The 21,333-nt window shown below is 37.1% G+C and overlaps 1 protein-coding gene across 4 annotated transcripts in view; it reads right to left on the bottom strand.

Moving 5' to 3' along the window:
• The window catches only part of Pola1 (DNA polymerase alpha 1, catalytic subunit), a 308,468-nt gene that overhangs the window by 101,301 nt on the left and 185,834 nt on the right, over positions 1-21,333 (bottom strand). For all 4 annotated transcript variants that reach the window (XM_070040692.1, XM_070040689.1, XM_070040688.1 and 1 more), the window contains one exon: positions 8,413-8,529. In XM_070040692.1, coding sequence (XP_069896793.1) covers positions 8,413-8,529 — 117 coding nt within the window. The remainder of the gene's footprint in view (positions 1-8,412; positions 8,530-21,333) is intronic.

Raw genomic sequence — 21,333 nt, forward strand, 5'->3', positions numbered from 1 at the left:
CACAATTTTTTTTCTTCTTTCTTTTTTTTTTTTTTTTTCTTGTGGGGCTTGAACTCAGGACCTGGACGCTGTTATGGAGCTCTTTTGCTTAAGGCTAGTGCTCTACCACACTGAGCCACAGCACCATTTCCCACTTCTGGTGGTGAATTAGAGATGAGTCTCACGAACATTTCTGCCTGAACTGGTTTCAAACTGAGATCCAAGGATCTCCTCCTCAGTAGCAAGGATTACAAGTGTGAGCCACTGGTGCTTGGCTACAATTTTCAATACAAGATCTCTCTTTTTTTGTCCATGGTTCAACAATTCCTTTTATAGCTCTAATTCACTAATACTTACCATAACCTATATCACATTCAATGGTTTATTGCTATGGATAGACCTCTCTTATCACTTCCATACTTAGTCAAGTTTTAAAAAAAAATTTTTGGTTGTAGGGCTTGAACTCTTGGCCTGGGCACTATCCCTGAGCTCTTCAGCTCAAGGCCAGCACTCTACCACTTGAGCACAGTGCCACTTCCAGTTTTCTGATGGTTAGTTCAAGATAAGAGTCTCATGGACTTTACCGCCCTGGCTGGCTTTGAACTATGATCCTTATATCTCAGCCTCCTGAGTAGCTAGGATTACAGGCTTGAGCTACCAGCACCCAGCTTAGGCAAGCTTCTTTAATCAGGATTATTATATGTGGAGCCATGCATAGTTTTTCTCTCCCATTACCAAAACTATATTCTGAAAAAAAAATATTTTATGATCCTTCTCCAGGAGCAACTAGATACTGGTATATAATGAATAAACCAAAGTACTTTCTTTTAAAAATGCTGCTGTGCTAGATTGTCAAAGACAATAGATCCCATGATTTTTCCAAGGGCCAATATAATTGGAAAGCTGTGAGGCCATCCGCATTTGATCAACAAAGATGAGGATTTTCCTTGGGAGAAACCCTTGGGTAAAATCGGAGAACTACAAGCTAGAAGCACAGGTAATTAGTGACCACTCAAATACTCCTACACAAAGGGTGCTGATTAAAATGAAGCAATGTCTGCCGGGAAGAAGGCATCTATCCACTGGCGTGTGCATAAATACACTTCCACATCTTAATCAATATTTTAGAGGAGGTAAGAGGAGAAGCTAATTACTGCGTCAAAATTGTAGATGCCAAATGCTGGATACACGGCAAATCAGGATCCACACATTCAACAGGACAGTGATAGATTCGAGGCAGCATAAGAGATTTCACAGAGTTCATTAGAAAAATCTCTGTTGCAGAGAGTGCTGAGTGGCCCTCAATACTTAGCCTGTTCTTCTTTAGTAACAAAAGGTAATTCTCTCCCTGTGTCTAACTTCTGGCCCATGGAATATAGGCAGGAATGTTGAGTGGGATTTTCTAGGAAGATTACTTAAGAACTAACTTGGCTGGATGAACATCCGTTTGACTCTTTAGCCTTCTCTCCATTTTTTAATGCTGTCATGCCTTGAAAGATCCTTTGCAGTCTCTCTGGACCATGCTGTGACCTTGAGGATAGAAGTTTGGTACTTGTGCTAACAGACAAAGGCAGAAGAGCCTATGGTCCTGATGACACTGAAGCTAGAAGAGCAATCCTGGATAGACCACAGTTAAGATTCTTGTCATGTGTGACAAAATTAATATTTCTTTCGTAGATAATAAAATGTGGAGTCCTTTTAAGCTACTCTGTTAGTTTTGGCTTCCATTACAATCAGCTCAGTACAATTCCTACATGTTATAAGTATATCCTCAAAAACATACACTGAAGTCCTAACCTTTAGTACTTGTAAATGTGACTTTGTTTGGAAATACAGTCCTGGCAAGTGATATCAAACTAACACAAAGTTGTACTGCATTAGTGTGGGCCCTAAACCAGTCACTGATGTCCTTAGAAGACACATTGGGAGAAGGCAGCCATGTGCAAATAGAAACAGATATTATTTAGAGTGATATATGTACATGCCAAGAATCACCAAGGATTAATGGATGCTAGATGATTCAAGATTCTGCCCAACAGACTTCAAAAGCAGAATGATCACAATGAAACTGAAATCTTAAGACTTCTGACTTCCACAATAACGAGACAACAAATTTCCATTCTTTTAAGTCCCCTACTTTGTGGTACTTTGTTAATATACTACCTCCAGAGTCTTATACCTCATTTATTCTAAGAAAATGTGATAGGACCAAGCTTAGCATTTGCATGTACAAAACAATTGGTATATAGTTTAGTATATAGAATGTTCAAAATTTTAAAAAATGCTGTGGATACAGATGCCAAGAAAGTTACTGCAATACCAACAGAGTTACTAGAAATTAACTATTCAAGAAAGGTGATGGTAGCAGGTTTATTCTGTTCCATATTAGCACCAGTCAGACTACTTGAAGTACTGGATGCAATTTTGAGTTTCTCACTTTATCAAGATACAACTCATATAATGAACATATAACACATTCGCTTTAGCTTTGTGCAGTACCATTCAGTTGAGGAAGGACCAATAAGTGAGCCACAGGACACAAATTCAGGCCTAAAGTAAGACCTTTCAACCTAATGAAAAACGAGATAAGATAAACTTTAGAGGTACATTGAAAGAAGTAACCCAAATGTCCATTAATGGAAGAATTGATAAACACATTGCAGCAAATCGGTCCAATGGAATATTGTCTGGGAACAACAACAACAACAACAACAACAACAACAACAAAAACAGTGAAAACTGAGAATGTTACAACATAGAAGAACATACGCTAGGAAGCTGTGAAAAAGACAGCCATATCATATCACATCTCATTAACATAAAATATCCTGGATAAGCAATTCTATAATAGAAACAGAAAATAGACTAGTTGTTCTGAGAGCTTGAAGGATGGGAGAACGGGGGATAACTGCTTAATAGGTATGGGGTTTGCTTTCTGGTTTGATGAAAACAGTTTTAGAGCTAGTGGTTGTACAACATTATGAAAGTACTAATGCCACGACACTGCTCATTTTTAAATGGTTAACTTTATGTTAGGGGAATTTTATCTCAATACAATAAAAAAAAACACAAAGCTAGCACCTGCTTGTTTGTAAAAGGCTGTATGGAGAATTTAGCGATCTCACATCAAAGATGTACATCAAAGTCACAAAGAGGATCGTTCGATAAAATCCTTTCCTTTACTAGATAATTACCAATGACCATACAGACATTAAGACTTTTTGCCATAGTTCAAAGATTCTTTTCCTGTGTAACTTATGCTTCCTGCCTTAGGAGACCATAATTATTTTCATGTTTACTTCATATGCAGAAACAAGACATTACCTAGGTAACTTGGCAAGATTCTTACGATCCCTAACTTGCTCAACAAATCAACAGTCTCCAGCTACCACATGGTGATTATAAGTTTCTCATTTCCCTTAAAGAACAGAAGTCATGTACAGTATTCATATTGTTGTAAAAGATTTTAGTAGGTTTATAATAGAGGATAATAAAGAATACCTAGGTAGGGGTATTCCAAGGTAGGCTAGCAGCCATTTCACTGCTTTTCTCAGATATAGCCTTCAAGAAAATTAGTTGAGTCAACAAATAAATGAAAGAGACCTCTACAATGTTCCTGCCCAGGCACTGTCCAATTACAGAAATTATTTCTACCATGATTCAAGAAGAGACACCTGAAGACACTTTCTCAATTCCATACCAAGAAAAGAGCTGCTCATGAGAAAAAAGTGTGATTTGAAATTTTAGTTCTATGATGAAATATTAATTTTTTAAAAGCAAAGCTTTCTTTCTTTCTTTCTTTCTTTAATTTGTGAACATACTGTACAGAGGGGTTACAATTACATGGGCAGGATAATGCGTACATTTCTTACCAAGCATAAGCAAAGCTTTCTTTCTGCTGAATTACATAATAAAGAATCCACTGTGGCTCCATTCACATCGGTCACATTAAAAATTCAGAACCATGTTCTTAAAGGAAGAGATATTAAATATCTGGGTAAGTCCCAGCTCTATCACCAGTGTGAAAAAGGATCTTATTACTATTTAGTAATATAAATAGGCAAGCTTTTTTTTTAAAGGTACTTCATATGTAACAAAACTTGGAATATTTTTAATAAGCAGTAACTTATATACAGTTAAATTCTCCTGGGCGTAAAAAACCTTACTGATACAGATTTACGAAGTATCGGAAAAGAAAGAAGGGGCATGTCTAAAGCCCTGGGAACAAAACTGTCCCAGCTTTCTTCCAACTCTGGCAACATGAGCCCGAAGGGCAGCCAGTTTTCATATTCGCAGTCAGCTCTGGAAAGCACTCAAGTCAACTGCAACCCAGGACTAAATGGGAGTAGATTTATAATGTGAGGAAGAGACTGGCACATGAAGAGGCTAGTGCTTCACCACCACAAACCTCATCAACATGTTTCAAATCCTCACTAGCCTGGATACTAGGAATGGATGGCATTCTGTCCAAACAGACATTTGCAAATGGCAATTGTTGCCCACTGATAGCAATTTTATACAATCTAGATGTTAAACTAGTTTTAAAAACATTCATATTAGTGTATATTCGCTATGAAACAGAATGGGTTTCAGGGTGACATTTTATACATGCATATTGTATAGTTTGATCATATTCATCCTCCTTTGCCCTTTCATGTCCTCAACCGATTTCCTCTTTCCAAACACTCCCCCACCTAACTTCATGTTGTATTTTCTAAAATCTAGATTCTGCACATGAGAGAAAACATATGAAATATTTGTCTTTCTGAGTCTGGTTTATTTTGTTTAACACAATGATCCTCAGTCCCATCCATTTTCTTGGAAATCACATAATTTCATTCTTTTTTATGGTTCAAAAATACTCAATTACACACACACACACACACACACACACAAATTTTCCTTATCCACTCAACCATTTATAAACAAGGAAATGTCCTGCTCATTAATGTTTTAGTACTTAGCAAAGTGTCTACGACATGCATATATTTAATAAATAATTATTAAAAGCTCAGAGACTGTGTCCAAGCCCCAGTAATAGCACAAGAAATAAAAAGAAATTAAGGTATGACTGAGACCTATAACTGGGGAATTAAGAGTGAGATGAGCATAATCTAGATAGGACTTTGGAAGCCTCTTCAGTTAATTGTGATGATTATGTCCATTGTACAACTGTTTTGGAAGCTTCTTGGGAATGTTGAAAAGATGAAAAATTTTTTTCCTACTAGGAAAGCCCACAGACTTCATAAAGAGAAAATTTTAAATCTCCATTGATCATTGCTAACTCAAATGGAGTACAGAAGAGTGGGCTGAATTCCATGATCAAGGTCCCTGTAAGGAAACTGATAGAGTTATCCCAGAGGGTCATGATCTAAGCAGCTCTCTACGAAAGCTTCTCCCTAGGAAGAGTGGCTGTAACCTTGGGAAACAGCTACCTGAAATGTCAGTTTTGAGAAGGATGATGATATGAGGGGGAAAAATGTCACTTTAAAATTGCTTGTGTTGACATATTAAAAAAAATGGATAAGTCAAGCCGGTGGCTCATGCCTGTAATCCTAGCTACTCAGGAGGCTAAAATCTGAGAATCATGGTTCAAAGCCAGCTGAGGCAGGAAAAATCCAACTCTCTTATTTCCAGCAAAACACAAAAAGCCAAAAGTGGAGCTGTGGCTAAAGTGACAGCGCTAGCCTTTAGCAAAAAAGCTGAGGGACAATTCTTAGGCCCAGAGTTCAAGCCCCACTAACTGCACACCTACCCACAAAAGAATAATAACTTAAAAAATATGTATAAAGCTACTACCAGCAACATCATCAATGACCTTATCAGAAGTTTAATAATCTACTAGCTGAATATATGTTTTTTAACTTCTCACCAAGAACACAATCACAAAACAGGCTGACTTTCTAAGAAGTAATTCAAATTTTATCAAACTTGACTTGAGTTAGAGATTTTAAAAGACTCAAAGGCAGCATCAGTTCATGAAGCAAGGTGATTCCCCTAGAGCCTCCAACTGGATTGATGAGTCACACTAAATATACACGCTTCTGTTCTTTTTTTTTTCTTCCTCTAACTGATGTAAGTCTTCAGATGAGACTGACGTAAAAAGAATTTTTGCTACAACAGCTAATTCTTACATTGTGTTTCACATTAAAAATATCTATAATTGTCAGGCACCAGTGGCTCATCCTGTAATTCTAGCTACTTTGGAGGCTAAGACTAGGAGGATTATAGTTGCAGATTAGCCTGTAAAGAAAACTTCACTAGACCCCTTAACCCAAAGCTGGGCACAGTGGTGTTGCCTGTCAATCTTGCTACATGGAGGCTGAGAATAGGAGATCAAGGTTTCAGAGAAGCTGGAACAGAAAAGCCAATGAGTTCTATCCAATATAGATGTTGGATTCAATGGTATATGCCTAGTATCTCAGCAATGAAGAGAAGCCTACAATAAGTGGAATGGCATCAATGCATGCACCCAGGCAGGAAGCAAGACCTTATCTCAGAAATACCTAGCACACTAAGAGGTTGGCGATATGGCTTATATTAGAACATGTGCCTACTAAGCATGAAGTAAGGAAAAATCTCACCCCAACACCACCCTCCATACATTCTACTTGCAACTATCAAAGGTGTACAACAAATAAGGCAAGGAACATTTACTATTTATACAGTCAGTTAAACATAAACTAATGGTAACTTCCAAATGCTGGAAAGGCTGTGGTAAAACTGGACCCTCATTATATACCAGCAGGAACTATTTGGGTAACCTATCAGGAAAGACATTAGGCAATATGAATCAAGAATATATTGTACTTAGGCTCTCTGACAAATATTACTGGTAAGAATTTATAGGCAATATGAATCAAGACTATAGTATACTTAGATTCTTTGATAAATACTACTGGTAAGAATTTATCCTAAGGAAATAACTGAAGCATGATCATTTAAGCAGGAAAATACTCATTGGAAAATTTCCAGTAATGCGATATTGAAAAGTAGCCTAAAGTGTACAGTGAGAAGTATAGTTAAACTGTGTGCAAAAATTTTGGTATTGAAACAAAGTAGCAGCTGGGCACTGGTGGCTCATACCTGTAATCCTAGCTATTCAGGAGGCTGAGATTCGAGGATTGTGGTTTGAAGCCAACCCAAACAGGAAAAGTCCTACCAAAAACAACCAAAAACAACCAAAAAGCTGGAAGTGGAGCTGTGGCTCAAGTAGTAGAGTCCTAGCCTTAGCACAAAAATTCAGAGGGACAGTACCCAGGTCCTGAGTTCAAAGTCCCAAGATTGACACACAAAAAAAGGGAGAAGTAGCAACACAGAAAAATGGTTGACAAAAGATAAAGTATAAAAGCTGATTTTTGCCGGGTGCCGGTGGCTCACGCCTGTAATCCTAGCTACTCAGGAGGCTGAGATCTGAGTATCATGGTTCAAAGCCAGCCTGGGCAAGGAAAGTCCATGAGACGCTTATCTCCAATAAACCACTAGAAAACCGGAAGTGGTGACAAAATTCTCTGTTTGAAAACTTGCAAACATTTTTCTCACCACATTTGGGAAATGCTGCTTAGGTTTATGATGCTTCAAAGGGGCAACAGAGGGAAGGCATCTTAATAACGAGGAAGGGGTTTTTAGACTCTACGGAAATCTCCAGTTGGGAGTTATTAATGCTACTATACTTTGTCCCTGAGATGTGTATATGACGATTGAGAAAAAAGAAAAAAAGAAAAAAGAAAAACTTGAGAACTCATGATCTACACAGCTACTTAAATGCTACTGAGGTGGAAAAAAAGCCACAAAATAAACTCTTTAGGGTAGAAGCCACATGCTTGTGGCTCATGCCTATTAGCTACTTGGGAGGCAAAGATTAGGAGGCTCGTGGCTCTACTCTGGGCAAAAAGACCCTATGTCACAGTGTTCTGCATCTGTCATTCCCAGTGGGAATCCAGAGTCCAGACGATTGTGGTTCCAGGCCAGCTCAGGCTAAAAAGAAGGTCAGGAGCCCCATCTCAGTTGGAAAAGCTGGGCATGATGACATTTGTCTGCCATCTCCACTACAGTGGGAAACATAAAAAGATGATCATGAAGGCCAGCTTGGGCTAAAGTGAGACTCTATCTCAAAAACAGCCAGAGCAAATTGGGTTGGAGGCATGGCTCAATCAGTATGTGGCTAGCAAATGCCAAACTCTTAAGGGTTCAGATCTCAGTATTGTTCCTACCTCATGGGATTCAAACCAAATCAAGGATATTAGCAATTCCTACAAAAGAATGGCATCTTTTCTATAATTATGAAGTTGCACTCAAGTAACCCCTAAAAGAACAAAACATTTTCTTTTAGTTACCTTCTGAAAGTCTAGTTATGGTAAAGAAATATCAGATGACCAAATAATCATCGACTCTCTTCTGCATAGTTTTATTAAGCATGAGATTGCTACTTACCTCTGGTCTAAGTATAGACTTTATGCAGGCTGGACAAGCAGGTCCATTTCGGGAGAACTGAAGGGGAAGGTGCCGAGTTCGATTGCGACAGGTTGGCTCTTCACATATCAACCAGCCCTGGAGAGACAAAGAGATAGAAAGAAGGTCAGTCTTACCATTACCATTGATAAATAAACATAGCAAATCCTGTTGTAAACTCCTCGGATTACTTTTGTCCTAAACTTAAAAGTTTGGAAACCCATGAAGTTAAAAAAAGAAAAAGAAAAAGAGAGACCATGGAAGATGTGATCCCTTTTTAAAAAGATAAATCCCCCATAACTCACAAAGATCAAAGTGTCCAAAAATGGAACTACTGGGTTTTAGTTCATTAGAAAAGATCATTACATTAAAGTACTGCAGAGTATTCTTAGCTACTCAGGAGGCTGAGATCTGAGAATCGTGCTTCAAAAGCCAGCCGGGGCAGAAAAGCCCCTGTGAGATACTTATCTCCAATTAGCTACTCAAAAACTGGCAGTAGAGCTGTGGCTCAAAGTGGTAGAGCACTAACCTTGAGCAAAAGAGCTCAAGGACAGTGCCCAGATCCTGAGTTCAAGCACCACGACCACCACCACCAACAAAAAAGTAACGCAGAGAAATGAATGACCTTCTCAATTGCCGAGTAACAATTGTCTAGTTACTTAATTCCTGTGCTGTTTCATTCTCTAAAACATGGGTGGGAAGACAGTGCCTACCTTGTAAGATGGATGTAATGTAATTTAATATACTTAAAGTGCTTACAATTATTGTTGACATGGAAGAAACACTTAAAAACACAAGCAAACATTTCATTTAAAATGAGAACACATTCTACACGTGTTCTCTGGAGAACCATTTCAAGTGGCCACTACTTTACAGTAGTTTCAAATTACCACGGCTACTTCTCTGTTCTTTATAACCCTCTTCACACTTCTTCAGTTATTCTCATTTTGTTCTTTTAAGTTGTCTCATAGTGATACAACACAATGTTTTCATGAATCAATAGTATATTTATTGTAAAAACCTATCTGTTAAACAAGGAAGATAAGTCACCACAAATGAAGTCAAGCAAAGGTTAGGTGTTCAAATAAGACATCACCTCTGGGAACTTAGGTGCTGCATGTATTACTACCGAAACATAGTGAGCATTAGGTGGGATGCTGGTGTACAAAGATGAGTGAAGTATGCTCCCAGGTCTCATGGCATCCCTATCTGCGAGACCGCAAAAAAGAACTGACTATCTCTAAGCTTTGGAGCATTTTGAGAGATGATAACTTTGGAATACAAAGAATAAGTAAACAGATATTTGGTAGAAGGAGAAGGGAAGAAAGACAACGTTGGCAGACACAGCAACATCTGCCTAAGAATGGAGGTCAGAAAGAACTATAATGATAAGGAGAAGAAAGAGCCAATAACTAGAACCAAACCCATCCCTGGTTATAGTCTAGGTAGCCTGGCTTTCTTCTCTTGGTGAGACGAGTATATTGCTTCTTAAGTTAGGTACAAAGTTGCCACATAGTAGCTATTTCATATGGTGATGTCCCAAAGCTGAGACTCAGATGCCCTCAGCCACTGCTGTGCTATTTCATCAGAATACATTCCTCCTGGAAGTAGCTTCAAGCAAATTCAAGAGAAAGCATCACAAATCAGTTCTTCTAGCTCTGTAAGACTTGCACATAAAGCAAAAGCACACTGTAGGACTTTTTGATTTAAAGGTGGTATTTTTAAAGAAGATAAAATGCATCAATATAAAATAACATTCACAGGAAGTTCCAATTCTATCTATACTTAATAGGATAAACTATTTTATTTTCAGGTTGAGAATATCAGCGAGCCCTTTTGAAACTTGTAATACTTTTAATTTTAAAGAAACTTGTAATTTTAAAGAAAAAAAAACCAACCAGACAGGTCAAACTTATCAAGGTATTATTAATTAATTATTTATTTATTAATTTGAGATGAGTTCTCACAATGTAGGCCACGTTGTCCTCAAACTTGAGATTCTCCCTGCCTCTAACTCCCAAATGCTGGGACTACAGTTGTGAACTTCCAAGCTTAGCCCATTCATTGAAGTTAAATTGTTTTAATTAAAAATACAGTGCTCAAAAAGCTAAACTGCTTTTAAGTTTTATTTTTGAAACTCGATTCCACCCATGTATCATATCTTCATGACTCACCAGGGGAGTTAACAACCAGGGAGATGCTAAGTTGTCATTTCACCTGTTTTTAAAAGCAAACATCCAACTCTATCTCTGCCAGAGTTACTAATTGTCCTTGCAAATCATATAGAAAAGAGATAATATGATTTGTCTAGACTTCCTACCAGTTATAATTAACATTAAAGAGGTCTTTTTTTCTTTGTCACCTTTCTATTCAGAGCTTATTTGGGTTTGTTTGTACTTACTATCTGTTAATCTCCCTTTACAAATGACAACAATAACTAGTGCTATTATGCATGGAAATTAAACATGCTGATAACTGTGTGAAGGGAACTGGGGCTGAAAAAAAAATATCAGAAGCCTGTAACTATGCCTCTTGCTTTATTAAGCTTTTGGTCATGATGAATTTTAAACAAACCTCTTCTATGGAGGGAAACAGGCCCAAATGATATTCAATTCAATGCTTTTCTTCAACTCAATTCAGTCTAGTACACAGCTAACACCCTTCTCTCCCCAACAAATGTTAACCAACTATGCTAACTCTTAACTTCGAACAAACGTTCATTTGCCAGGTCTGAAAAGTATTCCATGATGGGAAAAATCTCACATTACAAGATTTCATAATGAATTTTGCCTCTTGAAGGTGTAATAAGAACTGGAAAAATGAAAATACTTACATATAAATTTACTTTGAATTATCAATTTCAATGACAAAACTAAACTTAATTTATAATTCTCTTTTAGGAAAACTGAGCAGCCCAAGGGTGTGTTGACAAGTTAACGGGAGAAGAAATTTAAAGATTAACTTCCTTAGAAGCCTAACCTATATTAAAAGTTGTGGGTTTTAAGAAAAACATTTAGACCAAGTATAAGGATGCCTGCAGACCAAATATTTTCTTTTATTTTCTTTTATTATGTAATGCCACAGGTAAATTGTTATAACCAATAATAATAAGGCCATGGCATTTTCAGTTGCCTGGGTTAACCATGTTTATAAAGAGATGGTTCAAAAGAGGTGAAGCAAGCTTGTCCAATAGCAGCAGAATAAACATTTACCAAAACATGCAAAGCTCCATCACCTGTTGCTTTAATCTCAGCACCACTAATTCCTTAAAATCATTGTGTATGAAGCTGTGTCAAATACTGATTGGTTTTGATTGCTAAATTATATTTCTGTGGCCTCAACTAAAATGGTTTCTGTCTGCACATGCTAAAAAGGGATCGATTTCCACTGGTAACTGAGGCGTGCCTGGTAGCTGCACCTTAAACACAAACTGTTACTCATTTGTGTACATTTATATTTTTAGAAAGAGGCATGCATGCAGACACCAACCAGATCTGGAAATGTGGTACACAGGAGGCCCTCAAAGTATTTTTTAAAAGAAGTAGTCCATAAATAAAAACAATAAAGGAAAAGTACAGACATAGAGTTCATGAAAATTAGCGAGGATTAGTCTAAAATTCACAGAAGAAAAAAAAATTATAGTAACCTCTTTTTGTGTGTCAGTACTAGAGCTTGAACTGAAGATTCCACATTCTGGCTTGGCTTTTTCACTCACAGCTGGTGTACTACCACTTGACCCATGCCTAGAGTTCCAGTGTTTTGCTGGTTAATCAGAGATGAGAATTTCTCAGATTTGTCTGCATGGGCTGGCTTCAAATGATGATCCTCAGATCTCAGCCTCCTTGGTAATCTAGGATTACCAAGGTAAGCCACAAGTGCTCAACTCACAGTAGTTTCCTACACTTCTTTTTAGTCAACTATATGGCACTCCTTCTCCAATTCCCAATTTATCACCAGTTTGGCCCACTGGTCTTTCATCTACAGCCCAATTAACACCAAAAATTTTTAGATAAAATTATACTCAATAGATGGTGATCATCTTTGCCTTAAGATTCAGAGATTTTTCAAGAGGTGACATAGTTCTGCTGAGATATATGATTTGGTCTAAGTCATATGGGTTTCCAGGAGCAAGGAACAGGGTCACAGGGTGAGGTCTGCCAGCACAACTGTTCATTCAGAATTTGTCAAATTATTATTAGTTTTTCTGGTTAACGCCCATTAACCATCTTTCTCTCTAAACCATATGTACTCAAAGAACATCAAGACTCTCTTTTCACCCCAAAGCATTTATAAATGTTCTGGGGTTCCCTTGCAGGCACATTTTTCTGTCACAGAATTATCCCCAGTATAAAAAAAAAAAAATGGGTCTTCTTATAGATAGTGCGCAGTATGGGCCCACAGCTGCTTTTGAAGAATGACATGTTGTGATTTGGGATTTCCAGAAATATCAAAAAAACAAATTGCTTTCTGACCCACATTTGTACCCAAAACTGGGAGAAAATTTCCCTATGATCTCCAGGGGAAGTTTTAACAGGAACATAATTTTGCTTTTAAAGTTAAAATCTTCTACACTGTAGCATGCTGGCATGTCAAGGAGTGATTATTAAGTCTCAGAGAGGTGCCAGGCTAGGAGATGAAAAAGCAAATCAGCAAAAAATAAAAAAATAAAAAAAATAAAAAAATATATATATATAAATGAACAATTCACCAAAGTTAATACAAAAATATTTCAAACAAAATTATCAAATAAAACAGAAGTGGAAAGTGCCTTGTCGGTCCATGTAAGAATTTTAAATATTACTATAATTGATTTTTTTTTAAGTTAGACATCTCTTTAAATGAACTGTCATATGTCATTTCATCCAAGTTATTTGAAACTTATTGATCTTATCATTTGTGCAAGGACCAGACTCTGCCATCAGGTTGCTGAAAGGATAATGGAGCACTCCCAAACTGTTATGATAGGTTAGATGCAAACAGCGGCCCTCATTTAAACACACAGAACAGCACTACAAGTGGAGAAATTCCAACCTCAACAATTGTATATTATATGATAAATTAGCAACTTGGTCTGCTTTGCCACACATCAAATCCAATACCACAGTCTTTCTATTTTAATTTGCAATCAGAACTTGAGCATCAGAAGATGTACCTGAGCCCCATGCAAGCCATCTTCTGCTAGACTGTGAGCACAGAAAGCCACAATTACCAGCAATTGTATTTTACCACCGTAGGACAATACTAGAACAGTTAAAATTGTCTCCATGCAAGCAACTGGGGAAAATATACTTAAAATGACTTTATATGGAAAATTACATTTGGGGGGCATAAAGTTCAAGGGAGGACATATATCTTTCTGTATGGGCAGTTAAAAACCTCTCTTAGTATATTCAAGCCTATTCTATAAAATACTCTCCTTATTCATCCCACTCAAAAGCAAGCTACATTCTTAGGCTATAATAGGTCACAACTAAGTACACAGTACCTTGCTTCAGGAATAATTTTGCTTTGTCTGTCAACTGTCAACAAAGCACAAAGAGCTCATGCAACCCAGCCATGTACTGTGGATGTTAGAGATCTAACAAAATACAAATAATAAGAATACAAGATTTCATAGCCACCCTGCTTTCACTTTATATAAGAAACCGAAAGCATTTTCCTCTCCACATTCCACTCATCTCTATTGTATTACTACAAATCCTTTCATAAGAGTCTTCCCCCTTCCAGCCCCCATGTGAAGCTACAAGTGACTTGGGGATGTAATATTCCAACTGCGACGAATGTCCAACTTTCCAACATGAATGGTTCTAAATGGATGTGTCAGTTAAGGCACAGTCATTTCAACAAGGAAAAGTAGGAAAGAATCAAATGGAATGAAATGGTAAAATGGCTACTCTGGTGCTTGTATTAATATTTTAGTGATAAAACCTCTGAGAAAAAAAGTTCATTACTTCCATCATTGCTCCTGCCTCTTAAGTCTTCACTCTTAAAACAAATGTATATTATACTATAAAACTGTATATACTCATCTGATAATAAACTTCAAAAGTAAGCCCAAGGCTCAGTTTTATCCATTTTGCGCAGAAAAAAGATTGGAAGGAATGGTTAAATTAGGGTTTCTTTTGCTATTTCTGTATTTCTAATTTTGCTTTTGTTTAGCTGGACCTAAGGAAAGAAAAGGACTTCTGTAACAAGTATATATTGTTTTTAAAATCAGAAAACTTATTAATGAAGAGACCATCTCCCCAAGAATTTTCATCACTAACATATTTGAAAAATATTCTGAGCTCTACATGTTTGGTTGGAGCCAAGATGAATTTTCAAGGAATATACCTAGGGGGAAAAAAAGGTCAAATAAAAATTGTTCTTTAAAACATTTTCCTGCTAAAGCTAAGATTTCAAAAATAGGTCAATTTAATCACATAAGCAATTGTTAAGCAGAAAGTGGCAGGGCAAGTATTAGTCTCATTTATTAAATTAAGCCACTTACTAAAACACAAACTTTTTGGAATATGACCTGACTATTTTTCTTTATGATGGTGAGTCTATGAAGGTAATAAGTCAGTTTTTAAAAGAGGTGCCTTTTTTTTTTTTTTTGGTCAGTCGTGGGGTTTGAACTCTGGCCTGGTCGCTGTCCGTGCATTCTTCAGCTCAAGGCGAGCACTCTACTGCTTGAGCCACATTCCCCATGCCTTCCCCCAAGCCTTCATTCAACATCCACATAGATCAACGCAAACATCGTAGGTAAGATTCAAATTAAAAAAACAACTGAGGAAGAGTATGCCTCCTTCCTTATCAGAAGTCCTTTTCTTTCCTTAGGTCCAGCTAAAAGTAATTTTTATTTTATTCTATTTTGTTAATTGGCAGACTAGTATTTGCTGGGATGGATTAATGTGATAGGCCTTTGGGTACCAAACAACAAATGTGAGAGCGGAATTATCTATTCAGTTGCCTCAAAGGGCATCTTAAAATCAGAATGGAGTTCAAACCATCACTAGGCAATGTTTGTTCATTTAACTTTAATTATTTTCTCCTTGAGAATGGTACTAATGAAACTGAATATCTTTCATGGTTTCGAAGGGCCGTTTGAATAGTCTGTAAACAGAACTAAGGGTAGACAAGAGATCTGGCTGGGCCAGGGGGTTGCTAGGTGATGCAGAATGTCAACCCACAAACTTGTTAAGGTTTGCTTTGCTTTCATGCCACTTTCACACACTCTCAAAAGTTCTGAGAATTGATTTTTCAGGTGGTCATTACAAAAAAAGAAATTCATTCCCCCAGAGATGCTCTGCTAGATTCAGAAGACATGAAATCCATCTGATCTTTGGCTGTAACATGGCAAACTTTAGGTTCTACATAAACATAGCATTATGTTTTCTGGATGCCCCCCATTTAAGAAACACATGCAAGGATTTTAGTATTTCAAAAAGACTCTCAATCTTCTCGTATCCAACTTGAAATCCCCAGAAAAATAATGAGATCGCAGCTTGGGGGGTTTGGGGGCACACCAACTCCAACCTGATGGCAAATGCCTCAGTACAGATCACAGCTCAACACTGTGACAACCCTTGGAGTTTTGCCACTCTTCTCTTCTGGCCTGCGCCAAGTCTGACTGCCTGTGAGGCTTCTCCCTCTTGCTCCCTCCCCCAGCCTCCTTTTTAAGTAGCTGATCAGAGATTGTCCAGTAAGAGCACTTTATTAGATCATCAGCCAGAGGGGTTCACAAGTACTGAGAGCAATGGGCTCAAATGCGGCACATCAGTTTTAATAGACCAGGGGCTACTAGTAAACTGCAGATACTGCTGAGAACTTTCCATGTACTGAACTCTTGAAAAAGCACCGTCTCTCCAGCTTAAATGCAGCTGCCTCTTTCAATGCCGCAAATGGGTAAATTTGACAAAAAAGCCACCATTAAGACTACATGAAAGGCTCAAGACAACATCCTTTCAATGCTTTGTACTTCAGTAATCAGATGTACTTACTCACCCCCTCCCCCAAACCCGATCAAGAACTATTTCTGAATGGTAGGAAATAATTCCACTTTGTACATCTTTTAGTTAATCAAGACTTTCTATTCAGCAATTTGACCTTTTGTTCAAAACAGGATTATCAGTTTTTTCGCCAGTTACCAAGGGCGACTCGCATGGTGAACATAATTGCAATAATTTGCAAAACACCATGGCAACCCACATTACAACTAGGTAAATACTGGGCTTTTGTGCTACATTGTTATTTTCAGAGATGCTGAAGTCAAAGAACGAATGACAAATGAACACAAAATTTATATTTGCTTTGTCTCAAAAGAGAAGAAAATTGATAACAAGAATTGGGGGGAAACCGACTACAGCTGTAATTTCTAACTTGATTAATTAGGATGGTAACAGTCCTTAACAGTATATTCAACAAACAGCCCTGACTTGTCTCTCCACCCGCCTCTCTCTATACCACTAACACTATCCCTCCCCACCCCAGACAAATTTTTTCAGCTTGGAGAACAAACATCCCCCATTTGCTCTTTTCTTCAACTTAATGGAATCCTTAATTGCAGAATATTGTTCTCTTGCTCTTCACGGCAATGAAAACCAGAGAAAGGAGGAGAGTGCCAGGGAGCTACAGTCATTTTTTTCTGCCTCTTTTGGACACCCCAGGCCCAATGATGAGACGGCATTTCCCTGGTATCAGCAAGCTGTTGTTTCCTAGCAGACAATAAACTAAAAACTATTTAGCTTTGCAGAAAAGCCATTCCTGTCCTCTTGGCAACGCAAGGTAAGTCTACACTCTGAGACTAAGTTTCATAATTTAAATGCCAGAACATGAATGAGAAAATGATGAGAATAATAAAAACATCTATTTTTCTTGTAAACAAATGATTAACTGTGGTACTGACCAAAAAGCTGTTGAAATGAATGTGTTTGCGATTTGAGGAAGATGTTCAACATTATCATCAATGTGCTGGAAATCACTTTGTACTCAGAGAGATCCCAATTCACAAAACAATCTAAAATATATAAACTGACTACTCAGAAATTAATGCAAAAATCAAAATTATGGTTTTAGTAGATAAGCAGACGTACAAATAGCATTATAATCTTTTCAGTAATAAATATGACTGGAAAAGTTACACTAGAATCTTTTAACTCAGATATGCAGGGTAGGTTCTATATTTGTCAGTAAAGCAGTAGTTCCATCTGAAAGGCATAAATTCTGCTACAATGCCCAGCTTTTTAGAAATGATCAAAAGTGACATTCACATGCAAAATGTAGTATTTGGGGGATGAGCAAAAGAAAAAATACACAGAGAAAGGTTTTGCAGAAGTTGGACTGCCGAGATCTTCAGAGATAAGCAGCTGCAGCAGACGCATTCTGAAAACAGCCCAGCCTGCTTTCCTTCATCTGCCTCTTATCGAGGAAAAGCTAAATGAGTCTCTGAAATGATCTGCATATTTCCTTTAACTTTTGAAAAAAATCAAATCAACCTGATACTATAATGGGTCCCTTCTTTTTTTCTCCCCGTGCCCCCCCCTTACCCCCACGACTGAAAATTCCCACACACACCTCTAAGATTCAGCTTAAAGAAATCACAATGTAACAATTCTTCAGGAATTGCCTCCGGAATTATGGATACTGTGATTTCATGTGAGGAGTAGAAATCAAAAGGATGTGACACATTAACTCCTTCTCAGTCAGTGACAACCTGTTCACACTTTGAAAAGAAACATTTTCTGGCTTGGTTCTTTCTAAATTTACTACATCTGTATCAAGTGCATTCTTATCAAAAGTCTAAATGTTAAGAGGAAATGCACCTTTAATGGCAAATGGTAAAGGGGTGAACAAGACCTTATTACTTTTTCATCAAATAGATTTGATATCAGATCATAAAGTGGGCTTAAAACCCCATGACACTTGAAATCCTTATATATATAAATAAAGCATTTTATAATCCATCCAGAATGTCTTAACTTATAACATTTTACCTACTATATTTGTTCCCCTTTCCAACCTTTATTGGCTTCTGTTCTTGAGGAGTTATTATTTCTCCTACTTTTTTCTTCCTTTCTTTTTTGCCTTTTTTTTGTGTTGGTCCTGGGGTTTGAACTCACGTCTTGGCCACTGTCTCGGAGCTTTCTTTATTGCTCTATCACTTGAGCCACAGCTCCACTTCCAGCTCCCCACCTCAACCCCCAGTGGTTAATTGGAGATAAAAGTCTCACTGACTTTTCTTCCCACCTACCTTCAAACTGTGATCCTCAGATCTCAGCCTCCTGAGTAGCTAAGATTACAGGTGTGAGCCACCGATGCCCAGCTCTTTTTGCCAATTCTTAACTTCCGTTTGTTTAGTGAGGCTTATTACAACTAATTGCAACATCTAATCTTCTGTAGTATTAATAAATCACTCAAATTTCCTCAATCACGAATAACAAACACCTAGCAGGTATATTGCATCCTGTTTTCAACTTCTTCCCCATGGCTTCTACAGGATGGAAGCTGGTATTCCATACAAAACTCATCTATTATCCCTGCCCCAAATCCTTTTATTATTGAATTCTCAACTCTGACTACACATAGGGATCACCAAAAGAACATCAACAGAGGACTGATCACCACCCAGAGCTCGTGATTCAGGTCATGGGTAGGGCCTGAGAATTTGTTGATACAGCTGCTGCAGATCTGGGGACCTCGCTTTAAGAACTACCAGTGGGATACAGAATGGACCCTCTGGTTTAAAAAAAGTTCCTCAAATGATTCTGATGTGGCCAAGGTTCAGACTCACTGCTCTATATTATTTCCATTCTCTCCACTAGCTATCATCTTAACACTGAATGTGATAATTACTCTTATATATCTCAAATTTTTCTCCTTCATTATTTACTTTTTTCTAAATACTGTGTATGTGGTTCACTCTTTTAGTTCTCCCACATTCTCCATGTAGCATTAGAATGATCAAAGCCTCAAATCTGACTTGAGTCTATTACAGGAAGCAATCTGTTCTTAAATGGTTTATATTATGTATGTAGCTTAGTATCGTTTCTTTAAGCAAACCAACAAAGAACCTTACCCATGGCATGAGGGCTGAACTTTTAGCCCAGTGTTCTTTACATTGTTCACCTATGCTGCTCAAGAGAGCTGTATGTGGTTCTTGGGCACCTGGAATGTGGATCGTCCAAACTGAGATATATTGTAAGTGTGAAATAAGCAGCTAATTTTAGACTTAGTTCAAAACAGAGAATATTACCTATTAATGCATTTATGTGTTTGGATAGATTAGGTGAATTCTAATTTATAGGTTTATAATATATAACTCTTTTAAAAAATAAAGATGGAAGTCCTGTGTACACTGTTCTAAATCCTACTTTTTCGTTTAAAAGTAGAGATTACAACCTGAGTACATACAGATCTGCAAAATTCCTTTTAATGGCTGCAAAAAATTTTGTTATATGACAACAATAACTTAATGAATCTTCTTCTGATCAATAAGTAGGTTTTTAGATTCTTATTATTTTCACTAATGTTGCAAGGACTATCCTTGTAAATAGTACCGTGGATAATATCTGTAGTCATATAGTAACCAATATAGACTCCTGAAATTAAGAGTGAGCTTGAATATCTTCACCTATGCCACAAGCCATTTTTAACTCTTTCTCTAAGAAATGTCTGTTATTGTCCTTTACTCATTTATTTTCTACTAGGTTGTTGATTTTTCCTTCCTTGAGTTGCAAAAATTCTTTATTATGTGAAGGAAATTAGCCTTTGCCACATGGGTTGCGAACATTTTCACCAGTTCATTTCTTTTTTGACTTTAGAGCATGTATGTGTATGTATTTGCCATGAAAAAAACTACTTATATGTAGTTTTCCTTTTTGGATTCTGAATATGTTTTGTTCCAAAGTATGTATGCATGTGGAACACAGAGGACTTTTTTTTTTTTGGGGGGGGGGGGAGGATGAATCTATTTTGTGTGATACTATAATGGCTGTTACATGTTATCTTATACATTTGTACAATGTTATAGAATAGAACCCTAAGGTAAACTATAGACTCTGTGTGATAATGATGTGTCAATATAGCTTGGTAATTGTAATAAACTACTGTGCTGGTGGGACAGGCTTTTTGTACTGGGCAGGGAGTCTACGGGAAATCTCTGCTGTGAATCTGAAGCACTTCTCTAAAAAAAAGTGTATTCTTTAAAAGTAGACTCCCCCAACTTCAAAACTAGTATCTATTATTCTTATTTTTTTCTAGATAAGCTTTTGACACATTTGGAATTTGTTACAACTTAGGGAACCAAGAAAGAACTTCCACTATGGTTTTTCCAGATAACTATTACTTAACTGACATAAACCATCCATTTATATAATGTTAGATGCAATTTTGGATCCATTTCTGGACTTTTCTATACTAGCTTCATAAAATCACCAAATACACATGCACCAAAATATTTCAACCACCTTTTGTTTCTAACTGTAAAAACCTAGTAGACTCATTGATTGCTTTTTGGATTTCTTTGGTCAGAATTTTCCTAAGATTTTTTTTTTAACTGAAGAGGTTTTAAATCTATGGATAAACACAGAAAACTGAAAATCCTAAAACACCAACCAATCTTGACTATCCAAGAAAAATACACTTTTTTCAATAGCATTTTAAAGTTATACAATGTTTTCCAGACTTTTCTTAAGTTTATCCCCAGACATTTAATTTTTTAGTTGTGACTGTAAGTGGCATTTAGCTGATTCATTGTATTTCCCAACTGGTTATTATTTCTATAACCTAAAACTACTTGACTTGGCATTAACTTTTGTAGAGGTAGGTTCTTATTATGATAACCCAGATGCCTTAAACTTTTGACTTTCTTGTCTTAGCCTCATGAGTGTTGGGATTACAGGTGAGTTCCATGACACCAGATAT

Source organism: Dipodomys merriami, unplaced genomic scaffold, assembly GCF_024711535.1.
Source record: "Dipodomys merriami isolate MVZ:Mamm:240054 unplaced genomic scaffold, mDipMer1.0.p SCAF_3, whole genome shotgun sequence".
In the NCBI taxonomy this organism is placed as follows: Eukaryota; Metazoa; Chordata; class Mammalia; order Rodentia; family Heteromyidae; genus Dipodomys; species Dipodomys merriami.